Below are 15116 nucleotides of genomic sequence, written 5' to 3' on the forward strand. Positions count from 1 at the left end.
ACGTGACTAGAAAGTAGAGGAAGCATAAAGGAGAAAGAAGGGTTCACTGCCGTTTTCTACGTGTGGCTACGGTAGCGTGGCTGAGACGTCGGCACGTACACGCATGTTCCGGCGCAACGCAGAATCTGCGACCTTGCCATTTGAGAGAGGGTGAAATTTCCGCCGCATTTTTTTCTTTCTTTCTTTTCTTCTTTTTTTTGTTTCGTTCGCGCGTGACACTGAGGGGTCTCGCCTAAGCTGCCGGTCGGAGGCGCCGCCGCGTGATTTGGTTCGAATTAACGAGATTCGACTGTAAATTGAATGCAAACGTTCTAGCCGCATTCCTCGACTGTCGCATGGCTCGGTGCACATGTTTTGCATATGTGCGGGCCTTGAAAATTGTTACTTTGGTTATAGTGCGGTACAGCTTATAGTGCGGATATCGCGACTCCGGCGAACTTACGTTATAAGCGGTCTACACTGTAAAACGTCCTTTTTTTGCTCATTGGTGTGCCTGTACGTGTAACAGTACAGTGTGCAACAGTTCTCATTTCTGCATTGGCATGTGTGCAAACAACCATTGTGCTTATGAGGAGGAAGACGTTGACACGGTTCCGAGGATGACATCACAAGTGGCTATTGAATGCAAACATGTACAGATGAAGGCTGCGTCTGCTGCTTAAGTGATTAACACAGCTGCTGTTAGCAAAAAAAGGCAATGTGGAATGCTGAACTGAGCCGTTAAGAATAGGGTCGATTTATCTGAAACTGGCCTATAGCGTCAGGTAATGAAGCACTGGTACTACATGTCTTCTGAGGCATCCATGGTAACGTATTATTGGCTATTTTATGCATGCATCGCTGGCTGCATGGATCTGTTAGGCTGTGTCTGATTGTCTCTTGTGCATTTGTTACAATCTTTATTTCCTTCCTTTTCAGCCTCATTCCATCTCTCTATTCCAAACTCAAAGGGGATGGTGTCGACTTTGGGTCTGAGGGAACGGTGAGTCTTGCGCTGCACTGATTTTCTGCATGCACGAGTGTGGCACAGCCTCCCTTTATTAATCCCTGTTGTTAAGTATGAAAATTGAAACATCCAGCTGTTGCGTCTGTTGGCACGTGTCTGGACTGACCTTTCACTTTTCCAAGAAGAGCTGACGTTTATGGACTTAGCGGCACAGTGCTGTGGAAATATGTCATTCTGGACAATCAAAAGGCACATTGTTCAACAGCCGTGTTTATAAATTCTGTTGAAAGTTCATAGCCTTTGGCTTACCGCTTCACCGTTTACTCGCATATATGGTTTTAATGTACTAGTTACGTAATTTGGAATGTTTCCCAAATGCTTGCTACTAGCAAAGACTGTTCTAATATTTAAAGGAGGTGACAGTGATGCAGGTGAACAGCTACAGATGCATATTCATTGTGCCTTTTTTTTCTGCCAAAGAAGTTGAAAGGCTCGGTACACTACTGTTTAAAAGAGCACTGAGCCGAAAATTTTGTCCTGCATTTTTTGCATTTTTAGGTAGCTGTCGACTCCGTAATTGCGATACGGAGCGTTAATTCCTTGAGAGTGCCACAAATTACAGGACCTTTTATATAACCCATTCAAAACAGGTGCCAAGTGCAGTGCAGCTTAGGACATGAGAAATGCGACTCAACATGTCACCAAAAGCAGGGGTGGCAGTCATGAGATAATACAAAGAGCCTGCCAGTCAACCCGGTGCAGTGGTTTAAAGCCATACAATCACCGTTTCCCCTCTTGTCTCGTTGAGTGTTGGATGGACTCTGCTTTCGGCAACAGGGTCATACTGTAAGTGTGAACACATCACTGGTACACTGAGTCCACCACATCAGGTTTCGGTTACGTGAATAAGCTTCTTTTTCACGTGCTGCACTTTGTGGATGTTTTGAACTGGTGGCATTGAAAGATAACATAATTAATCATTTATTGCGATCTTTGGGAACTGAGACCTGATAGTGTAGCTACTGGGTCTACTGCTATCCAGTAAAGCAATAAAAATGAGGCAGTAATTCTCTGTCAGTACTCCTTTAATAAAATTTCCTTTGTTAGCATTGTGTGCCAGGCAATTTTCAGAAACAACAGTGATCCTTACTTCAATTTCTTGTTTATTTTGCAGCAAAGCCCTCTTGCAACACACATTTCTCAAGTAAGCAAAGAAGAATAAGGGGAACCAAGGGGATAGATTTTTTTGTTAGTTACAATGAAATGAAACCAACACACAGAGAGCAAGGCCGAGGAAAGTGAAGAAAAGGAGAAATTAACTTTAATTTTAATTGAAGTGTAGAAATAAAAAAGGAAAAGAGGAATAAAAGTGCCTGAAAACACACCCTAATGCCAGGGGGAGCTGAACCCCCACATCCCTGCATTACGTGTGCAATGCTCTCATCAGCTGAGCTGCAGCAGCAGTTGCCCTATATCAAAGCCAAAATATAGCTGTTTCTGTTTGACTTGTGGCATGTAGAATCTGAATTATGGAAGGTGTCTTAATTTCAATGTCCTTATACGTGAACTCTATGAGGCCACTAACGTTGCCGCGAAGCAGCTCGAATCATTGGTCGACGACTGTATCTCTTCGGAAAATTATGCTTTGCAGTCATAATTGCACATCCTTCCTCCAGAAGCCCTTGCCATATAACCATAAATATAACACAGTTCTATGCACTACCATTATCATTTTATCTTGCTAAGACTTTACCAGAACAGCTACGAGAATCGTCTATAACCTGCTGTTTATTTTGACTAATTTGGTAAAAACCGGTAAAAAAGTGTCGCCTACAACACCCAAATTTATTAACGGGCATTTTTAAGGAGGGACAGGGGTCTTCAGGCTCGAGATGAGCGGACTGCAGATGTTTTGACTGCTTATTTTCTTCGTGCCCTGCCTTTCTTGCCACTGGTGCAGTCGGACTCGCAGCCATCAGAGCAGTTGGTGTCTCGTGCTTCCACCAAGCAGCAGCAGCAAGAAGAGCAGGACTTGGCCCGAGGTCAGTGAACTCTGGGCAGAAATAAATGGAGGGACGGTCTTTGCTGTTTCCTGCTTTTCTTTGCATGTTATGGAGCATGCGTGCATGTAACAGTGAGGCTGCATTGAAGCAAGGAAGGTCATGTGGACACTTTCACTTCGTCAAGCGATTGCAAAACTGCGTGGGCATCTGATGATCTTTAGGAGCATCTGTGTGGAATTCTTCACCTTGAAAAGATGCCGAGATGTGCAGAAAGGTTGTGTTGTGAAAGGGGAGGAGAAAAAGACCTCAGTTTTTTTCTACGACAATTGTGTGATGGGTGGATGTGCATAGGTACAGTCAGGCTCAAGTGCAAGGCAAAGAATTTTGCTCATATGCGTCCTTCTCAAGCTTGGCTTGAGTTGCACTTTTCCCAGTTGTTGAACTTGCTGCTTTTTCTTGCTTTAACTCTGTCAGGTCATCAAGAATGTCATTACACCATAATCAGTCTATTTGAGTTCACCTCAGGATGATGGCTTCTTCAGAGATCTTGAGTTTCCTCTGTCCTTTACCCTGTACAGTCCATGTCCGATTTATCGGACTCCCTAGGGGCCGAGAAAACGTCTGAAAAAATGAATGAATGCCTTTTACTACCCCCAAGGGTTCAAATCGCCACAGGCATGGCTGAAATTGTTGTGAAGGCCTGCTGGTACATTTAATAGGTGTATCAGTGCTCGCACTGTGACAGGGGATGGCAGGTGCATGCATGTATAATGAAATAATACATGCCGTGTCCAGTAACAGTTGCCCCTTCCCACTCTTGGTATGCTTCACCGCAATATTGCGTATGCTTCACCTAGTAACATAGCTGTATTGCGGCGAAGCTGACTTTCGGAAACGGGCATCATGTCACAGAGTCGTGCTTTCCGCACATCTCGCCGTCGGCGAGGATTATAAAGGTGGAGTCGGTGCTATTGCTGACAGCGGCGAATTCTTTCAATGGAAAACATGGCACTGAACGACAAGAAGCTTAATAGCGAACGTTGAAGTAGCTAGGCCTAGCGTTGCTGCGGTGGTGGCTATGCCTGCCAGCAGATCTGCGTGCGAGAGCGCTGGTTCGAAGCGGTGAGATAATCAAAATGGCGGGGGGGGGGGGGGGCTTTTATTAATGCCATTTTGAACCTGCGGTCACGGTGAAAAGTCCGGAAAATGGGATGGCGAAGGGTTTTTGCGTCCGAAATTTCAGACGTTCTTATACATTGACTCTATGGGGGGTACGTGGCAGTGCCACGAATGCGACTGAACTTATCGGGCATGTCCGAAAAATTGGCTGTCTGGAAAATTGGTTGTTGACTGTATTTGTAAACTTCCTGTCTCATCACTTCGCTTGATATTGTCATCGTCAACTGTGTTTTCCTTGCCTTGGCACTCTTGCTCTCATAAAGCACCAGCTATACTCTAAGAACAGTTGCACCCTTTGGGGTGCATTTTTGCCACACAACAATAATCGTCATCTGTCTTGCTTGCTTTTCCTATCTTGAAAACTCTGCACTTGCTACTTTCCTGTCGAGAACGCTGTGTCACGCTGATAACGCTCTTGTTGTTCGTGACCGAGAAGTGCCGGGTGCACAGCGTTAAAGAAAGGAAAGCCACGCAAGTCAGATGACAATTTTTGTTCTGTGGCAAAAATACGCCCCAAAGGGTGAAACTGTTTTTAGAGTGTATTTGCTCTAGATGTCACGTGACTCACTAGATCCTCTTAGCTCGTGCAGGTGTCTTATGTCTTGTGGTGGAATTGGTAGACCATTGATGTCACGTGACTTGCCCAACTTTTCACAGCTTCCTTTTAATTTAAATTTGACTAATCTACTCCTGTATGCAGCTCAAGAACAAGTTTGCAAACCAACCAGTATATGGCCTTTGTAGATTATGGAAAGGTGTTTGGTTCAGCAGAAATACCACCAGTCAGGGAGATACTGCATAGCCATGACATACATGGATATCTTCAAACATATCCATATGGAGAACGCACTCCTTTGCAACTAAATTTAGCAGAGCTATTCAGTGGTGCCTGCAGTTGTCGCACTGCGGCGATCAGGTATAGAAAAAATATTAGATTTTTGAGGACTAATGCGACTGGCCAGTTCCCACTGGCTAGCTTTGCTTCTTCTCTTATCGAAGATGAGACGCACCAAAGTACAAAAGCGAGAGGGCCCGACAGTGTGGGATACGATGAAACATTTGACTGACAGTATATGATATTGCACATTTCTATGATTTTTTTTTTAATTTTGAAAGAATTTTGTGTAGCCAGCTACTACATTGAAGAGCAAGTGTATAGAGTCCGCACTGTTCGCTCTATTCAGCAGAAGGTGCCCGACTGTTGGACTTGCTAATTCTCGTGACAACGGTTGCCTACAGCTGTCTAGTGAAACATGATACCCTAGTAAAACCAGGAGTTTTATCTTTTAACGGCACACATCTCCCAACAGACGCTGTTTGCGTTGCTGATAAGAAGCAACTGTCTGCTATCATTTCACTGTGGTACCATGAGTCACTCGTTAAAACAAGCGGGCAGACAAGCCTGTGAGTTGCAGCCACAAAGCAAGGCGTAGCAGTGAAACTTCTCTTAAACAGTAATGCGAGGGAGACATAAACGTGGCAGAGCTTATAGCTGCAACTGCCTGGGACACATTTAAAGCGTGGTGTTGCAGTTAATTTCATCTCATGTCATTCCTACACAGTAACTTTGGCTGTTCCTCATGGCAGAAACATGTTCCTTTTGATCGTTGCATTATTTAGTTGCACTTGCCAGCTTGGCACAGCACAGCACAGCTTGAAAAACACATCAGTGCCGTGTTAAAGACACAGATTAGGTCACTTATTATAATGTAAGCACTTGTAGCACATGAGTGGTGGCAGTTCAGCTTTTTCTGTTTACTCGTAGAATCACATGTCTACGTGCATAGCTTTCTATAATGTAGGCTTGCAAACCAATGTATCAGCCATAACCTCCCAAATTCTAGAGTGGATTTAGGATCACAAAGTTTCGTCAAACTTTTAAAAATACTTTTTTCGACTTCATAGATGGAAAAGTGTTCTGTAGTACTTCAGTAGAATAGGTTGTTAGGGCATAGCGTAATGTCCATTATATTAGCCACTGGGAGTCTGCCTGCTCTTTTCTGAGGCAGCTTGTACAGTGTAGACCGCTTATAACGTAAGTCGCCGGAGTCGCGAATATCCGCACTATAAGCGGTACCGCACTATAACCAAAGCAACAATTTTCAAGGCCCGCACGCATGCAAAACATGTGCACCGAGCCGCCACGCGTATGTGACAGTCGAGAAATGCGGCTAGAACGTTTGCGTTCAATGTACAGTCGAAACTCGTTAATTCGAACCAAATCACGCGGCGGCGCCTCCGACCGGCATTGCTCCGGCACCGCCATAGAGTAAAAGCTTAGGAAAGACCCCTCGATGTCGCGCGCGAACAAAAAAAAAAAAAAAAAAAACGCGCCGGAAATTTCACCCTCTCTCAAATGGCAAGGTCGCCGATTCGGTGTTGCGCCGGAACATGCGTGTACGTGCTGACGTCTCAGCCACGCTACCGTAGCCACGCGTAGAAAATGGCAGTGAACAATTCTTTCTGCTTTATGCTTTCTCTACTTTCTTGTCATGTGTTGACCTTGCACGCTGTGGCTACAGCGAAGCGGGAAGCAGCGGCGCTGTCCCAGGCCGGCCAACAAAACTGCCCACGTTGGCAAACGCCCGCTTCCCGATAACGGCAGAAAACGAAACTTCGGGGAGCTGGCGCCGGGCCAGCGGGCGGGCGCGCACGGTGACAGTCGAAAGTGAGGGAGCTACGAGGGAGGGCGAGGCGATCCACCGAAGCGGCGGAGTTGCCGAGGCGAAATCCGCTTCCCTGTCGCCCTCCTCCCTCAGATTCCACGGTCTCCACGTGCGCCCTTCGCCGTGCTGTGCCGGTGCCGCCCGCTCCCTGAAGTTTCGTTTACTGCTGTTATCGTGGCTGTAGTGTCGTGCAATAGCACCAGGTGCCGCCACTCATCTGCGATTATCTGTAGACGCCAAGATGTGGCGCCACACTCGATATAGTATGTATATATAGGACAGACATCCTTCAATAAAGGGCTCCCGTTCGTCTGGGCTACGATGTGTGGTGTGGTGCATCCGTTCGGCCGCACCGTCCGGCCGACATAACAAACTTGGTGCATCCGTTCGGCCGCACCGTCCGGCCGACATAACAAACTGGCGACGAGGATGGGATCCGGAATTTCGCCGCCGCCGCCGTTCCTCGTTTCACCAGGCACGCCCGCCATCCCCTGGCCGCGATGGCTGCGCCTGTTTGAAAACTTCACGCTCGCCTCTGGAGCGTCTGAGCTATCGGCGGCCCGCCGCCGAGCCCTCCTTCTGCACTGCCTCGGACCTGAAGGACAACGAATTTTCGACGCCCTGCCACCGCCACCACCATCGAACGCCCCAGACCACCCGCCCGCGCATCCGAGTGCGGGAACCGCCCCCCTTCAGACGGTTACGCCTTCTGCAACCACCGCTGCAGTTGGAACGACAGAGATCAAACAAGCCGATGCCGAGCTCGCACAGCCACCGGACGAGTACGACGCAGCTGTTCAAGCCCTGGCTCGACACTTTTCCGCTACTTGCAACGTACGCGTCGAGCGACATCGCTTCCGTGACCGTCGTCAACTGCACGGTGAGCCGATATCGGAGTTTGCTCTTGCGCTTCGCGAACTGGCTTCGTCATGCAACTTTGCCGCGCAAGCGGATACAAATCTGTGCGACCAGTTCGTCGCCGGGGTCACATGCCCGCGCCTACGGGAGCGGCTATTGCTCGAGGGTGACGCGCTCACGTTTGACCGCGCCGTGGAGATAGCGCTTCTTCGCGAGCAAGTGCAGCGCGAATCCGAAGCTCTCGGAACAGCCCCTGTGGATCGAGTAGTACCACAACATAACCGCGGACGCAACCCGACAGGCCGTCGCAGACATGTACGCCAGTCCAGCAGTACCGACCGACGTAGTACGCCTAGCTCTTCGCGCTCCGGCTTCGTTCGTCCGCCTGCGCCGGAGATTGCTAGCGCCGTCGTCCCGTACTCCGTAAACACAAACGTGTGCGGCAACTGCGGCGCACAAAACTGCCAGCCGTCAGCCTGTGCAGCCCGCGGTCGAGCCTGCTTCGCGTGCGGCCGCCGAGGCCACTTTCAACAGTACTGCCGAAATTCGCGTCGCGGACGTGGAAGACGCCCGGCTCGAGTTGCCGAAATCGTTTCAGAGGAAGACGCTGAGAGTGTCGTGAATATTTTTACTGTTCACGCTGAGAAGCGTACGGGCGTCTACGTTGATGTCGGGGTTCAACCTGTTGCTCTGGCATCACGCCCGTGCGTCATAACATTCTTAGTGGACACTGGCTCAGCTGTGTCGATAATGGGAGAACATAACTTTAGGAGCCGGTTCAGAGACCAAGTTGAGCTGAAAAAGTCGCAAATAACGTTGCTGGATTTTTCACGTCGGAAAATTCCTGTGCATGGCCAGTTCACCGCCCTCGTAACGTACAAATCAGAAACGGCTGTAGTAACGTTTCACGTTACACCAGGTGGAACATCACTCCTGGGTGTTGATGCTGTAAAAGCTCTTGGTCTCCAGATTGTAGGCACAGAATTGCGCTGCCTTAATATGGCCGTTGAACCGAACGTCGACACAAAAGGCCCCAAAATCCTACGCCCCGAAATGCATTCGCAGAACACAAACAAGTTGTCTCCGCCCACCACGAAGCCACCACTGGGTCCACCCAAGTTTGGTATGCCTACTTCATTATGGGCCAAGTTCGAACACTTGTTTTCACCAGAGCTAGGACTTGCCAAAGGTGTCCAGCATCGGGTCAAGCTCAAACAGTCGGTAGCTCCTGTCACGCAGAAGCTCAGACGCCTACCACTTTCAGTGCGAGAAGCAGTCAGCGACGAACTGAGGAACCTACTTTCTGCTGATGTCATTGAATGCGTAAATGCGTCAGAGTGGGTTTCCCCTATTGTTGCAGCTCGCAAGAAAGATGGCAGCATTCGCATCTGCGTGGACCTCCGCGAAGCTAACAAAGCTGTGGTGGTCGACAGCTTTCCCCTGCCACACACAGAAGAGTTGCTGCATGCCCTGAACGGTGCCCGTTACTTTTCTAAGTTGGATTTGGCCTCCGCATACTACCAGGTTCTGCTTCATCCAGACAGTAGAGATATTACAGCGTTCATAACGCACGATGGCCTTTTTCGATTTAAGAGAGTATGTTTCGGCCTAGCCTCAGCACCAGCAGCATTCCAGCAACTCATGACGTCAATTCTACAGGGATGCAAAGGCGTTCTCTGCTACCTGGACGACGTCATCATCTTCGGCAAGTCGGAGAAAGAGCACATGCGGAACTTAGAGGAAGTCCTGCAACGAATTTCACACGCTGGGCTCAAGCTAAATGACAAATGTGTTTTCAACACATCCGAACTCTCGTTTCTTGGTCACCGCGTTAGCGCCGAAGGAGTAGCACCCCTTCAGACCAAAGTTGACGCCATTGTTCACGCTGCCACCCCTACAGATGCTGGCAAGCTCCGGTCGTTCCTGGGACTAGTAGAATACTATGCTAGATTTGTTCCACGCCTAGCAGAGGAAGTGGAGCCCATGCGCAGACTTCTTCGTAAGGACACTCCTTTTATCTGGGACACTGCTGCTGAGAACAGTCTTACAAGAGTAAAGAACCTCCTAGCCTCCCACAGGGTACTACAAATGTTCGATCCAGCACTTCCCGTCATTGTGGCCACCGATGCATCCGCATATGGTTTAGGTGCGGTACTGCAACAAGTTGATGGTCGGCACATTCGAACTGTGGCATTCGCGTCACGAACATTGACGGAAGCAGAACGGAAGTACTCGACTGGTGAACGTGAGGCTCTAGCTTGCTTGTGGGCTCTAGAGAAATGGCATGTGTACCTATGGGGTCGTCCAGTTACTCTGCAAACGGATCACCAAGCTCTAGTAGCCCTGCTTTCTTCTCAAGGCACAGGACAGCGACCACTCCGCATAGCAAGATGGACTGCACGGTTACTGCGGTACAACTTCACGATGCAGTACAGGCGTGGTGAGCACAACAAGGTAGCTGATGCCTTGTCCCGGCTACCTCTTCCAGACACTGAAGGTGGCCCCGAGTCAGAAGAAGAAATAGTGTCTCTGGTAATGTGTGTACATCACGATGAACTGAAGCATGCAACCGCGGAGGATAGCACTCTCCAAGACGTTGCCCGTTACGTACAGACATCGTGGCCGCCACGCAAAAACCTGGCACTTAACCTGACTCCCTACTATGAAGTCCGAAAGGAGTTGACAGTGGTTGATGGCATACTCTTGCGTACTGAGCGCATCGTAGTCCCCGCCAAGCTCACAGCCACTTTTGTCCAGCTGGCTCACGAATCACACCCTGGTATCGTGAAAACCAAACAACGCCTACGAGAGAAGTATTGGTGGCCAGGGTTAGACAAACACGTTGAAACAACTATCCGCAGTTGTGCCATTTGTCAGAGCGCGGACAAAAGTGCCAAGAACTCGCCCACACCACTGCAGCCAATCCCTCTTCCTGACAAACCTTGGGACAAGATAGCTATTGACATTGTTGGTCCCTTCGAGCGTGCACCTACAGACTGCAGATTCGTCATTTCAGTAGTTGACTATTTCTCAAAATGGCCAGAAGTGGCTTTTTGTGCTGATGTTACCTCCCGCACGGTGACGAAGTTTCTACTCTCACTCTTCGCACGTGAGGGTTACCCGACAGAGATAGTGTCTGACCACGGCAGACAGTTCACATCGAGGGAATTTGAATCCTTCCTTGAAGACCGTGGAATCAGGCACATCTTTTCTGCCGTATACCACCCACAGGCAAATGGTCTAGTGGAAAGATTTAATCGGGTACTGAAGTCGTACATTCAACTGGCCCTGCTGGAGCAGCGCCCAGTGAAGGCAACTGTGACTGAATACTTGGGAGTATACAGAGCCACCCCTCACAGCACCACCGGTCTCTCACCGGCCGTTCTTCTACATGGCCGACACATGAGAACATCGCTGGATGTAATTGGTCAGCCTACGGCCGACTTCAGCACAAATCCATCGCGGGAGATGAGCGTGCTCAGGAAAAGAGTCGCAGAGCATCAACGGAAGAGCAAGGCCTACGCTGATCAACGGCGAGCTGCTAGGGTCCCCAAGTTCCAAGTGGGCACCTACGTACGAGTGAAAAAACCAATTCCCGGACCAAAGGGCACTCCAAGTTATGGACCACCATTGAAAATCCTCAAAAGAATCGGCCGCTGGTCTTTCTGTCTGGAAGACGGTCGAACCTGGAACGCTTCGCAGCTGTCAGCGGTACCAAAAGAGGCATCGCCAGAGCAAGGAACTAACATAGACATCTCTGGCGCGCACGACATGCCCCCGTTGACAGACTGTCACAGGAGAGATGTACCATCGAAGACTTGGATCACTACGCCTGCTGGTCCGCATCAAACGCAGGAAGCGAGTTCCGCTGATCAACTTGCGTCTCCCTCACGCCCTGTACCACTACCCGTGCCGCCGAGCCCACCACAGCCGCAAGGTTCGCAACCGCATACCCTGGCTTCAGGCTCTCGCACGGTGGAGTGCAGTGTACCGGTAGAAGGCAATGGACTCGATGCCGAGCCACCGCCTGACCGGCCAAGGAGAAATCGCAGACCTCCAGTGCGCTTCCAAGATTACGTGCAGTGATTTGACAGCAGTGAGTGTTCACACAGATAGTGACTGTTTTGTGATTTCTGTGTACAGACAGTGACTGCAATTGTGATTGCTTTGTGCGGACTGGACTTTCTAATGATTCATACGTTTCTTCCCGGGAGGGAAAGATGTAGTGTCGTGCAATAGCACCAGGTGCCGCCACTCATCTGCGATTATCTGTAGACGCCAAGATGTGGCGCCACACTCGATATAGTATGTATATATAGGACAGACATCCTTCAATAAAGGGCTCCCGTTCGTCTGGGCTACGATGTGTGGTGTGGTGCATCCGTTCGGCCGCACCGTCCGGCCGACATAACAAACTTGGTGCATCCGTTCGGCCGCACCGTCCGGCCGACATAACAGTGGCCCTCGCTCGCTATGCGCGCCGTGATATTTCACGACTCGCACTCAAGATTCTGGTTTCAGCCTCACTGGCTGTTCGTTCGCACCACGTGCCCTTTTCCTCCACTTTGTCTCTCTTTCTTTCTCGAGCACTCCTTCGGGCGCCCGTTTGAGAGGAGCGCTCGCCGTCTCCGTTGACTTCCGTACTCCCAGGCAGCCGCGCTGTAACCGGTATTTCGTTTCCCGCAACTGCACTATAAGCGATACGTGTATACATGGAGTGCTATGGGAAAATTAACGGGAGTCTGAAAAGACTGCACTATATCCGGCCCTGCACTATAAGCGGTTACGTTATAAGTGGTCTATACTGTATAGTGACCAACGGCAGTTGTACGAAGGTATGAATTTGTTATAGTAGTGTGTGGAGATATCTTATGATCACCAAAAGAAAGTATGGAAGTGACAGTTCCTCTTCTCGGGAAAACGTTCTGCGTGTATATGTGTGCGCGACGTATGGGTTTTCACATTTGGTGGGCAAGCTCGAAGCACATTCGGTTTGATTGTGCTAAAAAACAAACTGCATCCACTACAGAACATTGCTTTTATGCTGCACACTGGAGTCTGCAAGAAGCAGCACTAAGAGCATCCGCAATCATACTACAACTTTTATGGATTTTATTTAAGATGACAGATATTTAGCACCTCCTTACGATTGTCATATTGATGCAAATATTTCATGATTTTTTATTTGCGTATAGCTTAGGGCAAAAGCTACTTCAAAAGGAAGACAAATACAATCGCTGAGTAATATTTATGGTCCAATTTTTGAACCCATTGATTACACAGGTGTACCCGCGCGGCCGCGACATCAACTGAAAGAACCAATGTATAACGGCAACCGGATCTTTGTCAGCCGTTACATGAATATTGCATGCATAAACTTCACTAACATTTCGCATTTTTTCGTGTAAAACCTGCTATAGCGTATAACACGCACCCCCAATTACAACTACCCGGAAAGAAAAAAATCCTTGTGTAAAACCCTCGGAATAACTGCATACAACAACGCTCAAATCGTTGCAAAAGCAGTCTCTATTCGCGGATGCATGACTCGTCCATGTCATCTTTTGCCAGCAGCTCACTACCCCCTGCCCCACCCTCTCTCTCTCTCTTTGGCGATACTGATAAAGCTGGAGTGACACGATGGATGTGATCGTGGACGATTTAGGCACATGACATGAATCGGATCACTTCGCAGCTAGCATTTACACGACAGAGAATGACAGTGCAAACAGAGCAGCCCTTGCATGGGCAACGGTGATTAAGCAAATGTGACCAAGCCGAAAATTCCAACGGTGATTTGGCTCTCCACCATATCGCGAAGCACTTCGCATGGACCGAGGAAGGGGCGGGTGATGTGTGAGTTTGCTGGGAATTTTTTTGGTGCGGGTTATACGCATAAAAGTGCGGTTTCTGCTTGTGTGCGGCAGAGATCATTGTTGCTGTGACTTGTATAGCGCACAGTGCCTGTTCACAGCATAGAGCCCTACAGAACAAAGTCTGTGAATCTGTAATAAACCATGAACATATTAATTATTAAAGCAACTTTTACTATCTTTAAGAGAATTTTAGTCGTCCTTGCTTACCACTGTAGTGTTTCTCAAGTTCAAAGGTGGGCAGGTTTGCATCATTGTTAAAGGTCACATAAACAACACCGACGTCGAAAATTTGTTATACAGGCGAATCTCGTTAATTTGAACACACTTAATTTGAACTTCCGGTTTATTCGAACTGACGCTGTGGTCCCGTCAAAGTTGTGTGTATTCCAATGGGCGAAAACGGCCGGTAATTCGAACCCACAAGCACTTGCGAGGGTTAATTCGAACATACCATGCACCGACAATGCTCTCAGCAGCGTGCCAAATCACGCGGTGGCACCTCCAACCAGTATTTCCCTGACCCCGCTATAGAGGGGTCCGTCACGGCCGGGCGCGCCAGTCGAGCCCGGCCCTGCTTTCGTCGTGCGAAAGGCCGGGAAGGGGGTTATGGGAGGGAGGGAGGGAGGGGGGGCGACGACGACGCTGTGCTGGGGGGCACCAAATGCGTATCTTGCAACCGGGTGCAAGGGTAACTGGCGACGCTATCTCCCACGCGAAAGGAGCAAAGCGGGAAGACAGCACAGGAGGGAGGGAAGGAGAGAGGGGGGGGGGGGGCGGCTTCTACTCTGCCAACAAATGCGTTCTTGCCTGTGCTGGCTGTTGGGGTTGTCGCCTGAGCCTGTGCTGGCTGTCGGGGTTGTCGCGCGCACCGTATCTTAAAAGCGATCTCCACACGGCTCTGACCTTTGTGTGCGCTGTGGTTACGCCGCTCAGTTTCCGTTGAAGCGGTAGACCGCACTTCCCCACGAAAAGCGCAAAAGCAAGAAAAGTGCCACCGCGTCAAACTCTTCGCGCCCAGTCGCGGCCGCCGGGCTGTCCGGCGCCATGTGCGCGCCTCCGCACCAAAAGAGAAAAGGAGAAAGCGCGTCACTGCGCGCTGTTCTCTTTCACGGCCGTTGGTGGGGCGGCGTTTATTCGTATCAACCGACGGGGGTCGAAAACAGATTCGTAACAACCGTTCTCTAGCACGTTGCAAAGTAATGGGGCTCGGCCGGGACCACAGAAAAATTCGTATCATCCGAAAATTCGTATTAGCCGTGATCGTATCATCGAGATTCTACTGTACTTTTATATATGTGGCATCATAAGTAGGCTCAGTGAAACATGAAAGAAATGAATCATGAGGTACTGCAAGAACTGTCTTCCATATGAGAGCCTGTGTCAAGTGACAGGGCATCTGAGTGACTCTAAACAAGCACGGTGATGTTCATATCTTTTACTGCTTGACCACAATTCCTTTCTTGTTCTTTTTTTTTTTTTGCATTGGACATGTGAGTTTTCTTGAGGTTGTTTTATTTGCTTTGAGTACCCTCCTCAAATAAATGACATGGGGGGGCTGCTTTGCTTCGAGTAAATGTAGAGACATTAT

At 49.2% G+C, this 15116-nt stretch overlaps 1 protein-coding gene across 2 annotated transcripts in view; it reads left to right on the forward strand.

Annotated features, from left to right (window-relative positions):
• Positions 1 to 15116, forward strand: part of LOC119450825 (signal transducing adapter molecule 1) — a 50969-nt gene that overhangs the window by 13584 nt on the left and 22269 nt on the right. The window contains exons 5-7 of one of the 2 annotated variants that reach the window (XM_037714319.2): positions 919 to 982; positions 2121 to 2150; positions 2907 to 2988. In XM_037714319.2, coding sequence (XP_037570247.1) covers positions 919 to 982; positions 2121 to 2150; positions 2907 to 2988 — 176 coding nt within the window. The remainder of the gene's footprint in view (positions 1 to 918; positions 983 to 2120; positions 2151 to 2906; positions 2989 to 15116) is intronic. The other variant, XM_037714320.2, reaches the window with a different exon arrangement.

The sequence above is a fragment of the Dermacentor silvarum genome, chromosome 4 (assembly GCF_013339745.2).
Source record: "Dermacentor silvarum isolate Dsil-2018 chromosome 4, BIME_Dsil_1.4, whole genome shotgun sequence".
Taxonomy (NCBI): Eukaryota; Metazoa; Arthropoda; class Arachnida; order Ixodida; family Ixodidae; genus Dermacentor; species Dermacentor silvarum.